At 38.0% G+C, this 22,211-nt stretch overlaps 2 protein-coding genes across 2 annotated transcripts; both read left to right on the top strand.

Moving 5' to 3' along the window:
• Nucleotides 1-611: 611 nt before the first annotated feature.
• On the top strand, nucleotides 612-3,301 carry HELRODRAFT_179490 (hypothetical protein; the record flags this gene model as incomplete). Its single annotated transcript, XM_009028320.1, has 5 exons — nucleotides 612-654; nucleotides 959-1,048; nucleotides 1,856-2,067; nucleotides 2,297-2,427; nucleotides 3,259-3,301. 5 exons carry the CDS (start codon nucleotides 612-614, stop codon nucleotides 3,299-3,301), a joined length of 519 nt encoding a protein of 172 aa, XP_009026568.1.
• Nucleotides 3,302-4,934: 1,633 nt separating this feature from the next.
• HELRODRAFT_193581 (hypothetical protein) lies at nucleotides 4,935-21,874 on the top strand (the record flags this gene model as incomplete). The annotated part of the gene is made up of 29 exons (XM_009028321.1): nucleotides 4,935-4,966; nucleotides 7,418-7,569; nucleotides 7,775-7,960; nucleotides 8,146-8,263; nucleotides 8,573-8,719; nucleotides 8,983-9,119; nucleotides 9,254-9,379; nucleotides 9,537-9,842; nucleotides 10,062-10,286; nucleotides 10,447-10,629; nucleotides 10,766-10,895; nucleotides 11,153-11,265; nucleotides 12,469-12,615; nucleotides 12,974-13,126; nucleotides 13,636-13,773; nucleotides 13,823-14,071; nucleotides 14,226-14,321; nucleotides 14,472-14,670; nucleotides 14,933-15,070; nucleotides 15,358-15,535; nucleotides 16,005-16,127; nucleotides 16,586-16,700; nucleotides 16,888-16,994; nucleotides 17,303-17,395; nucleotides 18,013-18,087; nucleotides 18,910-18,993; nucleotides 19,561-19,660; nucleotides 20,450-20,577; nucleotides 20,867-21,874. 29 exons carry the CDS (start codon nucleotides 4,935-4,937, stop codon nucleotides 21,005-21,007), a joined length of 4,119 nt encoding a protein of 1,372 aa, XP_009026569.1. The 3' UTR covers nucleotides 21,008-21,874.
• Nucleotides 21,875-22,211: the final 337 nt, after the last annotated feature.

Raw genomic sequence — 22,211 nt, forward strand, 5'->3', positions numbered from 1 at the left:
ATTTTTTGTTTATTGTGTCAAATTAAATCACACAAATACACGAACACACACAAAAACTCACTATACATATGTAAACACATATATGTTAGAGATTAACCGAATAGTGAATTTTGAATAGGAGCAATGCAGCCGAATAGTTAATCTCTTATTTGGTCGAAGCCGAATGCAAAAAAATCAACAATTTGGAAAACAAATAATATTTTAAAATGAAAAACAAGCTTTTGAAAGACAAAGCAGCAGACCTATCTAGAAACTCCTGAACGAGAAATTATTCAACCTCTTCGAATTCAAATGTTCAACAGATATGAAGACCAAAATAAATTTTCCGCTAATAAAAAAAGTGCTGGTCGTTATAAATATAGCAACATTCGACCTTTAAAAATGGCCGAATAGACAAATGTCAAATTTCGGCCAAACATGTTATTATTTGTTTTCAAAATTTGGTGCGTCTCTAATATATGATCATCGTCATTTGTGTATACATACACGCACACACACACACAACACACACACATATATACATATACAAAGAAACATACAAATACACTGACACCTACACACGCAACAAGGATATGAAACAAATGTGCAGTTTTGAATGTTATCTGCTTGAAATGTCTGCTTCGCTATCAGCATCCTTATCCTGGCATTCTTTAAGTCGGTCAACTAAGTTAATTGATCAACTACATACTTCGACCTCTTAACCATCATCATGATCGTTTTTATTTCAGTATTGTCATCATTGTCATTCAAGACTATTGCTAACCTCGTTATAAATTTAATCATCGTCATATTATCATATCTTACTTGTTCGCATTATCGTCATCATAAATCCCGTCGTCATCATCATCATCTCATCATTCTCATCATCATCCTAACCCTATCATTATCGTCGTCGTCATCATCACATACTCCATCCTCATCATTACAACATCCTCACCACATCACTCCACTCCACCAGGCAGAGCATTTGAAATAACGTACGTAAAGATTGCCTTCCACCTGAGCAGGCCAGAGAGTTTCGCCATCTACAAGAAGATGTCCCCCGATGGTTGGTTGGCCCCCGTTAATTAATTAATTAACATTATTAATTCTATTGTTATTTTTTAATTGTTATTGTTTATTTTTTTATTTATTAATTTTTATTTTTTATTATTATTGTTTTTATTGTTTATTGTTATTTTTATAGTCTAAATTTAATTTGCATAATATTGCGACCAACATAATTAATTAATTAATTATAACATTCTTTGTTTCATCATTAGAAAGTTTATTTGTGGGCATTTTATTGATTTCCTCATATCGCATAATACTTCTCAGATAGTTCCATTGAATTTTCCACCTAACCCTAACCCTAAACATTCCTTCGGTGGTTAACGGTTGAAAGGTCCTTATGCACTCCTCCAAAGTTCAGACTTTCAGAAAAATCAGAAATACGCAAACAGCATATTTGAATGAATACGTGCCAAACGACGCATCAGACACAATGTATATGATAAGTGGCGATATTTTTGTCATATTCGAACCTGGGCACTGATACTAACCCTACTGTCCGCACTACGAACCAGAATCAGGCGACCTTAACCACTAGGCCACCAGGCCACTCAACATTCGATGGTGTTTTTGAGTTCGTTGCCTCATTTACATCACCCACTTCCATCATTTTTTTTCTATATCATTATCAACAACTAATTCATCAACCACTAATCATATCATTACCCAAATAAGCATCATCATTATCAATTATTATCCTAACCCTTACACCACCCCCCCATCATCATGACATCATCACCATTCAAATCATCATAACGTAACTGTGACATTATCATCGTGACATCATCATTCTTCAAACTACCAGGTCCCTGGATACCCTACCAGTTCTACAGCGAATCCTGTCAATCAACCTACAACCTTCCGAAGAACGAGAAGATCACGGATATGAACGAGCACAGAGCCACGTGCACCAACGCCCACAGCGGGATCACCCCCCTGGTAGGGGACAGGGTGACCTTCAGTACCCTCGAGGGCAGACCGAGTGGAAAACATTTCCATGATAGTCCGATGCTCCAAGTTGGATGTGTTTTGTTCTGCGTGGTGGTGTGAGCGGTTGGGTCGATGTTGTTTCGTCGCGTTCATCTTATCAATAATGAAGAAAGCAGGACTTTTAATTCAGAATAATCTCAAAAAAATAAAATTGTTAAGGTAATAAGATTAATGAATATTTATGATCCATTTTATTATTGGTATATGCGGCTTGTGCATTTCATAAACAAACTCCGCACATCCCTAAAAATTGTAGGAATGGGTGACGGCCACTCACATCCGAATCGCCCTGAACCGGATCAACACCCTCGGAGACCAGGCATTCAAGGATTCGAAGACCATGCAATCCTACTACTACGCCATCTACGATGTTGCGATTGGAGGGAAGTTAGTGGCGGGGCAGCTGAACTGATGATGTGATGATTGTCATGAGATGATGATAATTGTCATGATGATGATGGTTAGGGTTATGGTTGTGATAAGGAGGCAAGTTGTTTGTGACGCTGATGGATTTCGAATGAATGATGATTATGAAAATGATGACTCACGATGAAAAGTGAACAAGATGACCATAGTGATGGTGAGATGGAAAAGTTGAGGAGCTTATTTTATCATGCCGACTGAGCTTCAACTGCTTTCCGATTATTTCATCAATTCCAATCAACTTTAGGCGAATATAAAATAATAAAAAAAAACTTTAAAACAATATAAATAACAAGATATACATAATTAATAAAGTAAAGAGATATAAACAGTGATATAATTAATTAATTATTCATACAGAACAAATAGAACAACTTCTGATGGATGTTATTATTGCAACACATCATTCACACACACACGTCAAGCACATAGTCCTATCCAAGTGTTTCATATCCACAAACCACCACATATCACACGTCAACACACCGGCACTTCTCCAACCTACTCACGCCACTCCCCACCAGTGAGGATGAACCTGTGTTTTAGCTTTCGTAATATTTTAGAATAAAGGGCATATTCACTGACGAAGTTTGATGAATTGTGGCCACGGTGATGTTGGTACATCTTTTAACGTTGTACACCCTGAGCGGCAGAACTAACTGAACGGTCGTCAGCCACAATTTTTTGGACTTTTTTACAGTTACGCTGAATAATTTTTGCGGCGCAATTTGTCCCCTACTCAACCAGATTAACGAACAAGTACGCATACACACACTCACACATGTACATACCCAGTGGCGGACCTGGAGGTACCAGGGGTCTACGCCCCAAGTTGTGAGCTGTTGTGTTAAAAGCCAATAAAACTCAGTTTTGTGTAGAAAAAGCAGCAATGTTTCATGTGATAAATCGACAAAAAATTGACGCGACAAACAAAAAAAAGGTAGCTAGTCTAATTTTAAGCCGCACTACAACAAATCTCGACGCCCCGTCAAAATTAAAGAGTTAAAAATTTAAACATTTCCCTCCTAACTAAATTTTGATCCCCCCGTCAAAGTTGCTAAATCCACCACTGCATACGTATGCACGCATACACACACTCATACACACACACTCATACACACACATACATACACACACATACATACACACACATACATACACACACATACATACACACACATACATACTCACACAACTACGCAGACGAGCGCGCATACTTTTAAAAGTACAAGATGATAATGAATGAGTCACTGCATCTAAAACTTTACGTTGTTCGTTTCAGCTAGGCCAGCAACGATACGCCTGCGAGTACTTCTATGCGTATGTGTGAATGTGTATATCTTTGTATGTGTGTATGTGTTTACGTTTGTACGTATGCAAGTATGAGCGGTTGTATGTGTGTGTGTGCGCGCGTATCTTTGTATGTACGTATGCAAGCATTAGAGGTTGCTTGTGTGTATGTTTTGTTTATGATTGGTATTTATGTTTGTATTCATTAAATTATTTACATTATTTATTTATTTATTTTGTATTTTTTAATTATTCATTATTATGTACTTATATTTATTTTTATACAATTTATTATTAACATTCACTTGTACTAATTTTTCAGCTATATATATTAGCTATACTTAATTAACATTTACTTTTCCATTCATTTAAAACAAGCCCATGTAATTAAACCTAAATAGCACTTCCATTGTTTTGGAATAGAATTCCATATTAAAGAGCAATTAATGAACAATATTAAATAACATTCACATTCCTAACTAGCCAACCCCATCATCGCATCCGTCATGTATGTATATGTATGTATGTGTATGTATATGTATGTATGTATGTGTATGTATGTATCTATTATTATTATTATTTTATAATTAAATTTATGAAGCGCTAATTAAAAGTTAAGATCCTCAAAAACGCTTTCTGCAGTAGACATAACAATTAAATTTCATAATGAAACTTAATTAACTGAAACTTCATCAATGTTATCGATTCGACCGTTGAATGACCAGACCACTCTCTGATTCGCACATTTTCAGACCGGAAACTTGCTTTGGTAATGATATCTGAGAATTCCTTACAACACAGTCAGTCAGAAGATGGCAATGGATCGTTAGACTTTTCCTTTTTATCTTCCTTGAACGTAGGGTAACGCGAAATAACACCAGCCTTTACCAACTTGTTAACTCAATAATATTTTTAATTGAATCATCAACACGCACAGCACTGTCTTTTTGAACTAAGTTTACTTTTCGTGCACTACCGATAGCGTCGCTTACGTTATCACTATTCTCAACAGGATTCGAAGCGGTGTTTGCATCGCGGCGTTCATGGCGTGTGTTGGCAAGCTGCTTTACACTATTTTTAGTGCCTATCTGTAAATTTTTATTCCTTTCATTCACATTTTCCACATCATATTTATTGCGTGTCTTGCAAGCTATGGAACATTTTTTTGAATGCCCACCGGTATGGCTGTGGCGAAGGAACTGAATAATGGCCGGTTTCTTGTCGCTCAACTTTTCGTTTGCAATATCATAACAAAAGTGTCCGGCCAGGCAAATGTTGGAAATATATTTTCCGTATCGCTGTCGAAAACATTTTTGACAGCACCAAGAAACTGTTTACTTTCATCAGAATTTTTAGATAAGTCCTGCGGTTTGAATGTCAATTTTTTTTGCTTTTCATAACAAAACATTTCGACTTACTACAATGTCACGACTTTATAAAACTTCATTTTCGCAACTTTCAAAATATTATTATCCAAATTTCCATCACAGCTCCATAAGTAGCACAATAATTCAAAATTAAATTGTCCGCTGTCTTCTATCAAAAATGTATGTATGTGTGTTTGTATCAAATAAAATTTTGTATTTATATAGCGCCAATTATAATTGCTTCTCATCAGTGCTCCCGTATAAGGCATGTTGAAAGCAAAGCCATCATCGGTGGAGATCACTAGAAGTTAGACGTTTTCTAAACTCAGCTAATGGTAACCCGGATATACGTAGTTCGATCGGTAGGCTGTTCCAAAAAACAGGCCTAGCAACTGCAAAATCTCTATCAGCTGTTTTCAGATTCCGATCTCTAACATACAGCGTTTTTGAATCAGCAGACCTTAGACGCCCATGTGATGACATAAATGAAACTAATACATTTATCTTCTAAATATTTCGGAGCCAGACCATTCAAACTTTTAAATACTATTACACCCAACTTGAACATGATTCTTTGTTTAACACGCAGCCAATGCAACTCCTTTAGAATTGATGATACCTGATCAAATTTTAATTTGCGATTTATCATTCTAGCAGCCTGGTTCTGGACCATTTGAAGTTTAGACAACAGTTTATCAGCTATACCATATAGGAAACTGTTACAATAATCCAATCTAGAGTTGACGAAAGCATGTACTAATAGAGTCATTGTATCTCTATCTACCGATTTTGTGACTTGACGTAATTGACGTAGTTGGAACATACATTTTTTAACCAATAGATTGATTCGTGGACCCATTGTCATACGGGAGTCCATCACAATTCCCAAATTGGTGACAGTTTTACTGAAACTTATATCAGTCATGCTGATGTTAATCGATGAAGGTTCAACCGCTGACGTTTGTTGCCATGTACCAGCCAACATGAACTGAGTCTTAGCCTGATTCAACTTTAGCCTACTTTGACCCAGCTACGAGGTGACATCAGATATAGTTTTTGTCAGTTTTTCGAACACGGTAAGCATCTCATCTGGCAAACATGAAACACATATCTGCATGTCATCTGCATACCCATGGCAATAATAACCACCTTCATTCAGTAAATTCAGTATCTCTGCAACGTACAAATTAAAGAGAATCGGTCTAAGAACAAATCCTTGAGGCACCATACAGCTTTGTATGTATGTATGTATATATATATATTTATAGAATATTGTATATATATATATATATATATATGTGTGTGTGTGTGTGTGTGTGTGTGTGTGTGTGTGTGTGTGTGTGTGTGTGTGTGAATGTATTCATGCATGTATATATGTTTGTATGTAGGTACGTACGATGTATCACCATATCCATCAGCTTTCTTCTAAGATTCATTAACAATTACAACATCAACAAAAACGCACGCACTAATACGCAGACATATATGGAAGCACATAGATACACCGACATACACAAACACATAAACATACATATACAAGTAAACATACACACCGACACACACATACTGTGATACACGCCAACACATGAACACACATACATTACACATGTATATACAAAAATAAATTTTTTGAATAAATAACTCGATCAACAAATTAAGAATTGACACTGTTGCATTGCATACAACACATTTAAAACAAACAAAACGAACACAGACAGACAAACAGACTGGCAAACAGACATTGTATGCGTTCAACGCTTAAATATAAATATGCATGCCTACATATATACAAAACAAACAAACATACCTACGTACATATGAATGTGAGTACGTACGTACATACACTCATAGACACATACATACATACATACATACATATATACATACATACATGCATACAAACAAACCAACATGCATTCATACAAACAATCAAAGAAACGTAGGTATGTGCCTATACAGAAGTTTGACGTATATACATGTAGAGTTAATTTTTATTTGTATCCACATTTTTTACTCAATTTATATAAAAAATTATTAATTTTAATTTTTCCTGCTAACTTTTAAATATTTTTTGAACAAAATCCCATAAACACGTACATTCGACTGACTCAATGCAATTAATTATTTCATCATTAACACTTATTTTCGTAATTATTTTTATCAACTGTTGATCTTGCATTACAAACACACAAGCGTACAAAGACATGCAAATGTATACAATAAACAAACTCATGCATACGCGCAAACAAATACAACAAACAAACAAGCAAACTAACAACGAATGATATCCACCTTAGATGCAAGTGCAACGGCCACGCGAGCAAGTGCGTGGACAACGCCTGCATATGCGAGCACAACACGACGGGCGAGAGCTGCGAGGCCTGCCAGCCATTCTTCGTCGACAGACCCTGGAAGAGAGCCACCAGGAATGATGCTTTCGAGTGCAGAGGTCATTGTTCGATGATGATGATGATTCTGGTTTGGTGCTGATGATTATAGCTAGAATAGTGGATTACGACGATAGATGTTAATTAGATTAGGAATGATGTTGATGATGGCGTTGATGATGTTTGGGAATAAGGATGATGGTCATAGTGTGAATGATAGTTTTAAATACGATGATGGTCCTGATGTGACCGAAACATCACTTGCAGCTTGCAACTGCAACGGCCACTCAGAACAATGCATATTTGACAACGAACTCTACCAGCGAACTGGTAGTGGCGGCCGATGCCTCAACTGCAAGAACCACAGCTCAGGTCCGCACTGCGAGCAATGTAACGTCGGCTTCTACAAAGCAGCAAACAACGTCTGCAGACCTTGCGCCTGCAATTCCACTGGTCAGTTTTCTTCATTCACCAACTAACTCCTTAATTTTTCCCAAAAATGGTTTCAAATAATTAGGAACAATCTCATAAACTTCAAGTATTGCGATTGATTGTAATGTTACTCTGCAGAATATATCCATTACAACGTCGTTTCTTATTTAATGAAACATCAATGAAATAAAATTTTTGTTGTTAAGGATCGAGAAGCGAGCACTGCAGCGAGCGGGGGGTGTGCCAGTGCAAGTATGGGGTGACCGGGGACAAGTGTGACAAGTGCCTTCCCAACTACTTCCTGTTTGGACCAGATGGCTGCAAGTTCGTTTTCAGTTGATATTTTGTTACATTATAATAATAAATTAATTTCTTTTCATTTATATAATTGTTTATTTATCGATAAATTACATTCACACGTCTTATCACTTTTGCATTTAGTAGAGACTTTAAAGTTTGTATTAGCGCTACTGTAACGTCATTACAAAATTATCACTACCGTCATCATCAGTCATCCTCGTCATGGTCATCATCATCATCATCATGGTCATCATCATCATCATAGTCATCATCATCATCATAGTCATCATCATCATCATTATCATCATTATGGTCATCATCATCATCTCTCAGGACGTGTGAATGCCTAGCAGCAGGCTGCCAGAACAACCAACCTGTCTGTCTGAAAGGCTCGGGTGTTTGTCAGTGCAAGGAGAATGTGGAGGGGGACAACTGTGATGTGTTAGAGGGGTGGAGGGTGGAGTGGGGGTTGTGGTTGTGGTGATGATGATGATGTGATGATAATCATGTAATGATGATGTTTATTATTAGAATTATCATGAATATTGTTAACGTAATAATAAAAATAATTATTGTTATTATTATTAATGATGTTGTTTTAACTTTAGTTATGTTATTGATTGGAAGAGCTGGTAATAATGAGAACGTGCCGGCGTTGGTGGCCTGGTGACAGCGATTGAATTGTTTATTATTTTGTAGCAACGTGGCAGTGATGTCATAATGTAATAAATGACGATCCCTAGCTGCAAGCCCGGATTTTTCGGGATGAATCTGGACAACCCACTCGGCTGCCTGCCATGTTATTGTTACGGACACTCGAGCAGGTGCACCTTGTCGTTGGGATACTTCATGCAGTACATCCACTCGGACTTCCAAAACGGTGCGCTTTTGATTAACTATTTTAGCCAAAAGTTCCAACTAAATATGATGGTTATGTTATTCAAATTAGAATATAATTTTATATTTATCATTATTGCCATCACGTGAACCATGCCTGCGTTAAATAAAACTTAGGAGCTCAGGGTTGGAGGGGCATGTCAGGGAGCGATGTTGAGGTCCCCCTCCAATTCGACCAACACAGACGTGCCGTCCGTCTCAGCAGTTCTCGTCATGATGCCCAAGTTTATTTTGTTGCACCAGGTCAATTATTTATTTATTTATGGTGTTTTTGTTATTATATTTTTAAAATAATAAATTAATATACTTCAATTTTTGTTGATTTTTTTAAAAACTTCTGTCAGATGATTGCATTCGTTATAAGTTATTTGCCCAACTTGAATTATTCCACCGTACACAGATAGGTACATTGGCAATCAGAAAAACAGCTACGATCTTTATTTGACTTTTGAACTTCAGACCAACAATGACAGGTCATTGACCTCCCCCACCGACATCATCATCGAAGGAGTGAATGGCCACAAAATGTACACGTCCTTGACCTCACAGAACAACCTCGTCCCCAGGACAGCCAATCAAAACTACAAGTTCCGCTTGAACGAGTATCCAACTTATGAATGGAGTCCCAAGATGTCCACGAGAGAATTTGTTGACATCCTGAGCGACATCAAGTCCATCAAAATCAGGGGCACCTACTCGCCGAACGGTGAGGTGTCTGTAATGTTGTGGGGGTGGTGGTGGTTGATGGTGGTGGTTGATGGCTGTCCGTGGGGACGATAACAAGAGTGAGGTGTGAGGAGGCGTCACTCACACCTGCAGTAATAATTACAAAAAATGAAAAGAAAAATTTTATAGAATGTAACTACCCTTCTTCACAAATTTTTTGTCGCACAAATGAAGATTAAAAAAACCGCCATCGAACCAGGCGAAGGCTTCTTGAGCAGTTTCAAGCTGGAGTCCTCGGCGGCATCTTACGGACACCGACCTGCCACGAACGTGGAGAGATGTGAGTGTCCCGTGGGGTATGTTGGTCAGTTCTGCGAATCTTGCGCCCCTGGCTACAGGAAGGAATTTGGTGGGAGTAGTCCCAAGGAGAGATGCATTGAGTGCAGATGCAACGGACACTCAGATTCCTGTGACTCCGCTTCAGGTAATCTGGTCACTTCGGAATTGCTGTTCATATTTATATTTTATTCAGTTTTGATTTATAACTAATAAATGTCGTTTTTTAATTAATAAATTGTTACGACACGACCTGTCTCGATGTGGGTCGTCCCACCATGTCTCTAACCACCACCACCTTCTTTCAGGTCGCTGCATATGCCAGCACAACACGGTGGGCAACCAATGCGAAATGTGTGCTCCTGGTTTCTACGGCAACGCCCTTCGAGGCACCCCGCACGACTGCAAACTCTGCCCCTGTCTGGACAACGGGGAGTGCATGGAGAAAGGCGGGGAGGTGGTGTGCACCAAGTGTCAAACTGGCTACGCAGGTTCGTTTGCCGAGTTCTCTAATCGTTGAAGTGAACAAAACAATTTAAAAGAAAAAAAAATGTTGCTTCCGATCCACAAAAAGTAGATGGATACTTTGAGATGATAGGTGTACATTTCGTGATTTTTCAAACTCAGGTAAAACGTGCGGCGAATGTGACGATGGATATTATGGAGATCCAACGGGGGTGAGGGGGAGGAAGAGCCCGTGTATGCCCTGCCAGTGCAATGAGAATGTGGACCCTAACTCTATCGGCAATTGTGACAGGTGGGCTGATGTTCATGTAACTTATTCTTTTATGAAAATTAATAAGAAAATTGGTGAATAAAAGAAATATAAATTAATTCAATTGTTCGCTGATGGATTGATTGATTGATTCATTCGTTTTTTGATTGATTCGTGATTAATTTATTCATTCATTACTTTAATTCAATCAGAGATTTGTTAATTTGTTGGTTCATTGGTTGTCATTAGCTTGTATAAACACACCAGAAAGTGAATGTTGAATTAAAACAAACAAACAGATGGACAGGCGAATGTCTGAAGTGCATCTACAACACAGCTGGTCCTCACTGCGAGCACTGCCTGCCCAACTACCATGGTGACGCCCTAGCTTATCCTAAGGGGCAGTGCAAATGTTGGTGCCATCGTCGTCGTCCTCATCATCATCGTTATCATTTTCATCACCATATCACTTACCACAACAACAACAACATCCCATCATCAACAAACACAATTCCATCAACATTATCACTATCATAGTCATCCTTCTTAACTGCAACATTATTAACCCATGTACTTTTTTTATCGTTATCATCATCATCATCATCATTATCGTATCATTATTATCATCATCATCATGATCATCGTCGTCGTTGTTGTTGTTTGTTATTGTTGTGGTAATCATGGCATCGGAATCGTTCATAATTTTTCCGCTTCCGACATTTTTCAAAATTTTAAATTTTTTTGCTTCGACAGGCAACTCTCCACGTTTGCGTTCAAATTTTAAATGAATATTACAAAACTGTGATCTAACAAATTCGAATAGATTCAATTAAAATTGGTTAAAGCAGTTATATCGGGTGTTTTTTGACTGAGTAGCAGCTTCGTGGTTGGCAAATTTTGTAACAGCAAGCACTGAATGGAGAAACATTCAATATTTGTAAAAGTGATTAAACTGAATCTAGTTAATATCATCGTGATGTCTGTGTGTCGTTATAATAGTTGACAGGGAAATATGAAGACATGATGCATTTTAAGGACATTGGGAATAAGGACTGTTGAGCGAAAGTTTCCATGGCTTGATCGTCTGAACGTCAGTCGAAACGACTTTAAACCTAAAATGAAGGCAGCATGCAACGATGGGACATGGAATAGAAAATGGTATGAAACGCTATCGCAACATTGAAAAACTGAGAAATTGCATCAAGACAAAATCATTCCATGGAATGACAGCCTGTTCATTTTGAAGTGCGATTTTTTTTGAGTTATGTTCAAAAAACTGCTCGGTCGGCGGGTTAGTTCAAACAAGTTCGAGTTCAACTCAGTAATCAGCACTGCCCCGCCCATTTTAAGTTGTGCAAAGCGCACCATTTTTTAAAAAAATTATTGGGTGCGTACGTAAGATCCAAATAATTTCACAAATATTTCTAAAAATTTTCGCATCAGCATCGTCAACATAATTGTCGGAATCGCACATTCGTCCCCTTCACTTCATCTTCACCATCATCATTTCGATCATCATCATCACTACCACCACATATCACCACATCGTCATCATCACCGCTGTATAATCATCATCATCCTCATCATCATCCTCATAACCACCAAACAAAACCAGCTTGCCACTGCCACCTGCCCGGCACAGCCTCCCAGCACGGTGACCCCTGCGACCTCTACAGCGGCCAGTGCGCCTGCCTGCCCAACGTCATCGGCCTCAAGTGCGACCGCTGCGTTGATGGCTTCTGGAATATCAACTCTGGGAGAGGTTGTCATGATGATGGTGGTGATGGTGGTGGTGGTGGTGTTGATGATGATGATGAAGAGCATGTGGTGATCATGGCAATGGTGCTGTTGTTATTGTTGTTGTTGATGATGATGATAATGATGATGATGATTAGGATGATGTTGGTAAAGGTGCTTTGATTCAAAGGCACAAACATCTCGGCCTGAGTGCGCGGTGTGTGTGTGTGTACGGTGGCAATTTACGAGTGTTGACGTCGGCTGTCGTGTGTTGTTGTTGTTGTTGTGGTTGTTGTTAATGTTGTTGTTGTTGATGATGCCTCAGAATGCCATCGCATTACAATACATTACCTAACAATGATGGTGATACCCCTACCATCCAGGTTGCGAGAGATGTCGTTGCGACTACACCGGCTCCTTTAACTCGTCGTGCGACCATCACAGTGGACAGTGCCACTGCAAGCCAGGCGTCACTGGCCGCAACTGCGACAAGTGTGACATCAATTATTATAAGTTCTCGCAGACCGGATGCACACGTTTGTTACTTCTCTTAATATGACTTACTTAACTTAAATAATAACAATAATTATAACAAATAATATTAACAATAATAATAATACTATTATTATTTAATTAGTAGTAGCAGCAGTAGTAATAGTGGTAGAAGTAGTATTTTGATGTTCACATTAATTTTCATACCTCATGGGCAGTGTGACCCCTCTGTGAAGAACTTGTTGTTCAAAATGAAATGAGAATAAATAACATTTGATAACATTAAAACAAAACACACATACGCACACACAGCACATAACTTACGCACTTGAATGCTGCATATAAATCAGAATATAACAACAACAATAATAATAATAATAACATGAAATATTAATCAAAATAATCATAAAAATAGTAATTTTTGGTGATAAAAAATTGGATTGTTTTAAAAAATAGATTTTTTTTAATTAATTTAATTATTTTGTAATTAAATGATGACCCCGATGTTACTCTGGATGGACGATAATAACAACAATAACTCGCACGCACGCAGCGTGCCACTGCAATCGCGAGGGCTCGCAACACGAGCAGTGTGACCCCGTGACTGGCAGGTGCATCTGCAGACCGAACATCGAGGGCAGGGCTTGTGACCGCTGCTCCGAGAACAGGTACCTCGACGAAAGGGGCTCTTGTGTTGGTCAGTCGCCACTTCATTTCTAAATTTTTTAAATTATTGTCAGTGTTATACATCAACAAGAAGAAGGTGCATGAAAATTTATTTCCAGAATGTTCGGAATGCTACACACTGATCCAAAGGTCAGCCAACGAAATCAGAGTGAAGGTGAACGATTTGCGCATTTTAATTCAGAAGATTCTCAGTGGGGCGGAGATTGGCGACGACGCTGAAATTCGCAACAGAATTTATTTCTTGAACCAGTCCATTAGCACGCTCTGGTTGCAGGCAAAAAATATCAAAGGCGGAACTGGAGGTGGCTGTTGATGTTGCTGCTGCTGTTGTTGATGACGTTGTTGTTGTTTTTGTTGTTGTTGTTGCTGCTGCTGTTGCTAGTGTTGTTTGAAATTTAAAAATTTGTTTGGCGCTTTTTCAATCCTGATTTCAAAATAAAAAATAATCTTAAATAGGCAACGAGAACGAGATTTATGAACTGACGCGAAGGATTGAGAGCATACAGCAGATCATCAACGAGATTGTCTACAGGATGGGACTTGCAAGAAATAGTTAGTATCATACTTTGTTGCACAATTACTGAAGTATTATATGTATATACATGAGCAACTGATGGCCTAGATAACAAATTAATGGTCGTCTTAAGAAAGTCAAGGCTGTTTTTTTTATATAAATTCTTCGAAACAAACTCACGCCGTCAGACAACGAGCGGGCGAGGGATGAAATTGCAACGGCCAACAACATCCTGGACATCATCAAAAACTCATTCTCCGATCTCGACTACAAAATAAACGAAGGAAAAAGATTGTTGATTCTTCTGTACGAAAAAATGCGTAACTATGGTTACGGTTCTGATCAGCTGACCAGGATGGCTAAAGAGGCCAGGAATTTCGCCGACAGGTTGGATCGAATGGTTGATTGAATTCATTGAGCGATAATATAAGAAACAATAGCGATTGAACGAAATGAATGAATAAATGTGTAATCAATCTTGCAATTTATAAATCGTAACTAGTTAATGGCAAAAGAAATGAGCCTATAAAAACTAATTTAATCGCAGGTCTCTGTTTATATTTCCCTTATCTTACACCCAACTTCTAAAATTTGACCAATCACATCATCCGAGGTCTAATACCTGGCCAATCACATTTGACCATTGCAGACACAGCGAAGAATCACACCAAATTCAGCTGATAATTGAACAAGCTTTGCAAACGTCAGAGGAGGCCCTAGCAACCGCAAACTCCATCCTACCTGGCCAGGACGGGGCTGAGCACAACATCTACTTTATCAAAAAAAGGTCGGTAGGTCGCAGTGACTTTACGAGTTTGGGATTTTCCATCAATTCACTTTTTAAGTTTTATGATTTGTACATTCATTCAATTATTACTGCATCATGTAAGTTATAAAGGTTTCACTCATCATATCATTCATCCACTGTGGCATCAACCTTCATTCCCTCATTCATTCGTCATCATCGTGTCATCATCAGTCATGGTGTCAACACTCATTTTTTCATTCATTCACCATAGTATCGACTTTCATTCATTCACCACGGTACCCACACTCATTCCTTTATTGACTCAGGATAGCGAAACTGAACGAGGAGATGACGAAGACCTCCTCAGTGACGACATCCTGTTGGGAGGACTCTCTCAGACTCCTGAATGAAATCACCATCCTGGTCAGGGATATCCAGTCCATCCAAGTCGATGGCTCCAACGTGCAGCACCTCAAACAGGAAGTTGACCGCATCAGACAGAAAGTAAGCATCCAATGACGTTCTCCGTCTCTAGACCTCGGATGATATGATTGGTCAAATTTTATATGTGCCCCGTCTCATACTTGTTTTTAATGCTTGCTTCTGCATTTGTTGTATTTTTGTTATATTAATATACGTACAGTACATAAGCCCACACGCACACACTCACGCGCACAGAATAATGTAATAGCAGCAATAACAATACGTGCTTTTTCGAATGCTTACTTCTGCTGTGTCACAGTTGGTTCGTAGTTCGTGGGTTCGTTGGTTCAGTTGTGCACATTTTGAAGGAACTCATGTCAGGGCCATCTGCTCGTTTTGGTTCTTATGAAGAATGAAAAATAAATGATTATTCATGCAATGTTTAGTAATTAGTTAATGAATGAAAAATAATTAGTGAATATTAATGAACAATAATTGATGAATATTAATGAACAATAATTGATGAATATTAATGAACAATAATTGACAGACTGAACATAAAAAGTTGGAATGGGAGTCATTGAAGAGGGAGAATCATGAATTTGTTAGAAACATCGAATCCGTCTTGCACGAAGCCTTCATGTTGGTTAATATGTTGATCTCTGAAAAACAGGTTGGTTTCATGTTGCTAGTGTGTTGTAGATGTTGTTGTTGTTGTTGGTAGTGGTGTGTTGTTAATGTTGGTAATGTGTTGTTGTTGTGTCGTTGTTTTTGATGTGTTGTTGTTGCTTTTAATGTGTACAAATCAACAACATTAACAACAATATCACTAACATCAATGGGCGGCGCGATGGTGTAACGGCTAAGGTGCCTGGCATTGTTGATGCAGTGTCCGGGTTCAAATGCAAGAAAAAGATCCCCGCCTATCACGCGCAAAAATGTGTGATGCGCTGATTCACGTGCATTTATGCACCGTGTGTTTGTTGTAATGATGATAATGCGCCTCAGTCGCTTGCCATGGCACAACATACAATAACATTATTATTATTATTATTATTATTATTATTATTATTATTATTATTATTATCAATCACAACAACATCAACATTACCCACAAAATCACCCCTACAGTTCATTGACGAAACGCTGGGCGATGCGGACGCGTTGCATGACAGGGCTCTACGTGCCAGCGAATCATCACATGAGCTATACGAAAAAATCAAACGCACACTAGAAATACTACTGCGTATGTTTTTGACAGTGCTGTTAACGTTGTTGTTGTTGTTGTTGTATTGTTGTTAAAGTCATTGTTATTGTTGCCGCTTACATCGATGTAGTTGTTAATGTGGTTGATAATTAATTTCTTTCCATTGTTCTTTTAACATTTTACTTGCCCTTAAAAAAAAATTTGAACTGACTCACCGGCTGGCCAGGGTACGACGAGGAGATGAGGATCAAGGAGGCCCGGGCCCAGGAGGCTCTCAAGAAGAAACCAAAAATCGAGTCAACTATCTACGGGGCTGAAAAAAATATTTATGAAGTAAGAGGTTTTGATGATGGTGATGATGATGAGGAAGATGAGAAGGATGGTGATGATGACAAGGATGATGATGATGATGACGTCTGAGTGTTGATGATGAGGAATGAGTGGTGAGAAAAAAATGAAACAAGAACATGATGATATTAAATGGAATGAATGAATGAGAAAGATCGATATTTTTTTATTTCTTCATTACATCTTTTATTCATTAATGTTTTTATTCCTTCCTTTTTTCCTTCATTCATTTTTTTCTTCATTCATTCTTTCTATCATTCATTTATTTATTCATTCATTTCTTCCTCTCGCAGGCTCAGATGAAAATTAGTAACGCAGAGATAAATGCAGACACAGCTAACAACGATGCCGACACGATAATCAGGATCATTGAGGAGTCCTTCAAGGTGAGTGGGGTGTCACTTGATGGTGTTGGTGGTTGGTGATGATGATGGTGTTAATAACAGTTATAACATCGATACCTGTTAACAGTTATGTAATAACAGTTAACAGGTATCGATGTAGTTGCTGTTGTTGTTGTTGCTGTTGTTGTAGTTGTTGTTGCTGTAGTTGTTGTTGTGGTTGTTTTTGTTGTTGTTGTTGCTGTTGTTGTAGTTGCTGTTGTTGTAGTTGCTGCTGTAGTAGTAGAAGTAGTAGTTTTTGTTGTTGTTGTTGTTGCTGCTGCTGTTGTTGTTGTTGGTGAAAATATTATAAAAAATATTTATAATGTTGTTGGGGATAACGATGCTTATATGAACGAAGATGTATGTTGTTGTTGTTGTTATTGTTGTTGTTGTTGTTGTTGACAATGATGATGATGTCGATGATGATGATGTAGCTGATGATAATGTAATAAGACAGTAGCTATAAATGTGATAATGATACTGACAATGATGATGATGTCGATGATGAAAATGATTATTATATCTATGGTGATTATTGGTAGTGATAAAATAAAATGCCGATGAATGTTGTTGCATTGTCATATGTAGTACTAATTGTCTTCCAACCAATGAAACGTCAGAGACTGGATGAAATAGAAAGAGAAGCCATGAAGTCAAACGAAACCAGTGAACACATTCGGGAAACCACTGTCAAGGTTGGCTCTTTTCATTCTGTCAATCATTTAATTAATCATTCTGTCAATCATTCAACTAATCATTCTGTCAATCATTCATTTAATCATTTTTTCAATCATTCAATTAATCATTTGTGTAACCATTCAATAACCAATGCAACAATTAACAATTTTAAAATGTAAACCACTGATGGAGTTAGGAGGTTCAAACTTTAACTTCCCACGTTCTACTCAGTAACATACGCCAACAAAATGTTTTTAAAAGTTCACAGAACTTTTTAAATAGTATTCATGCCATTGAATGAAACACTACATAGAATTTTTCAATCACATCACGTGTCACAAATTTGTTAGCATTATAGCCGCTGCGCCGAGCCATACAAACATCCTTGTGAATAACCACTCCTTCCTCCAGTTCAATATCTCTGTATCACAATTTAACATAATCTGTAGGAAGGTTTAGCCGGATTATAACCTGCATTTACCTCGGAAATAAATTTTACCCTAGTATCAGAACATTTACTGACAAATGTTTAAACGTTTGAGTTAAATTTATTTACGCTCCAACAATCACATTTACTCCAATGTTTTAAATAATTACCAATTATTTTTATTATTCAGACAAGAATCTTTATATTGAAACGCACCATATATATTCGCCACTATCAACAAGCCATCCCAGTTCAACCATCAATCATCCAATTTTAATCATTCGATCGTGTAATTTTCGTTTTAAATATGTTAAAGTTTTATTTTAATTTAATGAATAAAGTTAATTGAATAATTTTTGGCAATTATTTGTTTAATATTCACTATAATTAATTATTTGTTATTTGCACACAGTCGACATCAAACATCGAAGCATTAAAGAAGCAGATCGATGAGATGCATAAGAAAACCATCGAATGGGAGGGTGAACTAAAACAGGTTGGTTGGTTGGTTGGCTGGTTGATTGGTCGGTCGGTAGGTTTGCTGGCTGGCTGGTTGATTGGTAGGCTGTTAGGTTTGCTAGCTGGTTGGTTGATTGGTTGGTTGATTGGTTTGTCGGTAGGTTAGCTGGCTGGCTGGTTGATTGGTTGATTGGTAGGCTGGTAGGTTTGCTGGCTGGTTTGCTAGCTGGTTGGTTGCTTGATTGGTTGGTCGGTAGGTTTGCTGGCTGGCTGGTCGCTTGGTTGGTTGATTGATTGGTAGGCTGGTAGGTTTGCTGGCTGGTTGGCTGGTTAATTGGTTGGTTGATTGGTTTGTTGATTGGTTGGTTGGCTGGTTGGCTAATTTATTGGTTAGCTGGTTGATTGATTGGCTGGCTTGCTGGTTGGTCGGTCGGTCGGTTGGTTGGTTAATTGGCTGTTGTGTGAACTAAGAATAAAGAATAGAAAATAAACAATTGATTGACTGGCCGACCTGAACTGACTGACTGACTAATCGATCAATTTTTTTCGTGTATTCATCACTTCTTCATTCAATCACTCATTTCATTCCTTCATTAACCGCCAGGAGTCAGACGCAACTGACTTAACGTTCTTTGATGTGGATCAGCTGACACAGAGGGTGAAGGACATGGACTCTAAATTGGATACATTCATAAACCAATACGGTTTGCATTCCGTTGTTGTTGTTGTTGTTGTTGATGTCGTTGTTGTTGATGTCGTTGTTTTGGTTGTTGCTTTCTCAGTAGTTGCAGTGGAAGTTGTTGTGATTTTTGTTGCAGTATTTTTTGTTGCCTTTGTTGTTATTGACATTAATATTATTTTTATTTATTGATTTTTGTTTGATTTGATTTGGTGAAACAGATTCGAATTTAAATGATTGTTGTTTTTTTCATTGTTGTTGCTGTAATTGTTGTTGTTTCAGTAGCCAGCGGTGTTGTTGAATGGTGGTTGTCTTAGTTGTTAATGTAATAAGATCGGTAATAGAAGTGGTGAAGTTGGTTGTGGTGGTTGTGGGGGCCACGGTGCTACAAGTATTGTAATTCTGATTTCGTAATTTTCGTATATCAGATGTTCGTTTCATTAAAAGATAGTGACGACAGTTAAAGGTCAAAGGTTAAAGGTTACGCTCACTCTTCTGCGTTTGCTCCAGAGGTTTCAACGACAAACACACACAGCGTATATGAATACGCGTGCAAACCATGCATCATACACATTGCATATGATAGGCGGGATCTCTTTGTATTCGAACCCAGTCATTGCAATAGCAAGACCAGGCGCCTTTAACCATTGAGCCGTCATAGTGATAACGGCAATGATGATGATGATGACGACGAAGCCAATAACGATGATGAGGACGAAGATTAAGATGATGATGATGATGATAAAAAAAAGCGGAAATGATGATGATGGTGATGATGATGATAATGATGGTGATGATGGTGACAAACCAACAGCGAGTCTGGAGGACTTGGACCTGGTGATGATCAATAAGGCGTACGAGTTGGTGAGTCGGCTCGACGAGAAGTTCACCTCCTTCGACTGGTACAACAGGTTCAACCACATCAGAAACATCGACAGCAGGGTAGGGCACCACGATGATGATGATGACGATGATGATGACGATGATTTTGATTATTAAGTACGACGATGATTATGGGTATGGTGATGATGGTGACGACAATAATGATAATGATGTTGATGAAGAAGAGGAGGAGGATTCTGGCTGTGATGAGGACGATATTATAATGATTACCACAATACCACCATTGTCACCTTCACTTCACCATCCACCTCATAACCCTCACGCACTACACTAATCACCCCAACATCACCACAACAATCTTCAAAACCACCACCCCCCCCATCATCAGCTGGAGGTGTGGCTCACCCATTACGAGTTGATTCTACAGCAGTTGAAGTTGGACATGGACAACGCCAGACACATCAGCCTCGCCATACCGAGCATGTGCTTCAAAATCACCGAACTCGAAATCAGCGAGTGGAACAGATAGTGGCTGGCGATGATGATAAGGATGATGATGACGTTGTTGCTGCTGTTGATCAAGTTGTTTGTGCTGACGTACATGGTGGTGATGGTGTATGGTGGTGATGATGGTGGTGATGATGTGGATGATGACGAACGACAATCACAACAATGCTGGTGATGGAAATTGTTATTAAAACTTCGAACCGTTTGTGCTAGTGATGATAATAAAGTTTTGAATTTGATGATGATGGTGACACGTTGTAGTAAAGATGATGATGATGATGACGATGGTAAAATGATGTAATGATGAAATGATGTGACGATGACTGCAGTGATTACAACAAATGATCATCTAATAGAGAAGATGAGGAGAAATTAAATTATTTTATTTCTGTCACCTTTCCTCTTTTCAGAGATGTTAGATGTTAGATTGTTCCTCTCTGATGGACTCTAATGTTTCAAATTTATATTCTGAATAATTTTTAACGATGTTTCTAAAACTATCAAAATATATTTTATTGTCATTTTACATTTTGATATCAAACTTTTTAACATTTTTTAAACAGCATCAAAGGTTTGGATATTTTTAATTTTCAGTTTTTTGGGTACCATCATTCTTCAGCTCAGCTGCTTGTAACCTTGCTTGGTGGTGCTAATAACTTATGTGCGTTAGGCATCGCTGCATCCAGCTCGTCGACTGGCGGCTACATTTATATTTTGCGGTGGTCAGTCGCCCATGCACATCGATGTAGTTCATTGTAGGCCATCTTCTTTCATACTTTTTGTTCATTATTAGTTTTTAGAGGAGCTCTCTTTATTTGAATTCATCAGTATTTAGAGTTGGATTTTCATTTGTTTTAAATATGGAAATAAATTTTCAATTTAATTGTCTTTGCGTTATTGTGATTATGATGATGAAACAGTAACACATGTAGAAATCGTTACATTCCCCATCTTTATTTTAAAACATTCGTGGTGTTTTATTAGCGAAATAATTGAAGTTCTAAATAAAATTTTATCGAATAATTTAACAAAATGCCTTAAAAGACCAACCAAAAAATGTTTGCCAGTTTTATATAATTTAAAAGCACAGAGGAACATTTTTCATTATTTCACGGAATTTGCAAAAACTATCAGCCACATCGGTTGACGCCCCTGTTAAATTAAAGAGAACCAAAAGAACTAATGCATTCCACCGCAAGGACGTGAATCCTTTATTCAGTTTGCTC

Source organism: Helobdella robusta, assembly GCF_000326865.2.
Source record: "Helobdella robusta unplaced genomic scaffold HELROscaffold_54, whole genome shotgun sequence".
Taxonomy (NCBI): Eukaryota; Metazoa; Annelida; class Clitellata; order Rhynchobdellida; family Glossiphoniidae; genus Helobdella; species Helobdella robusta.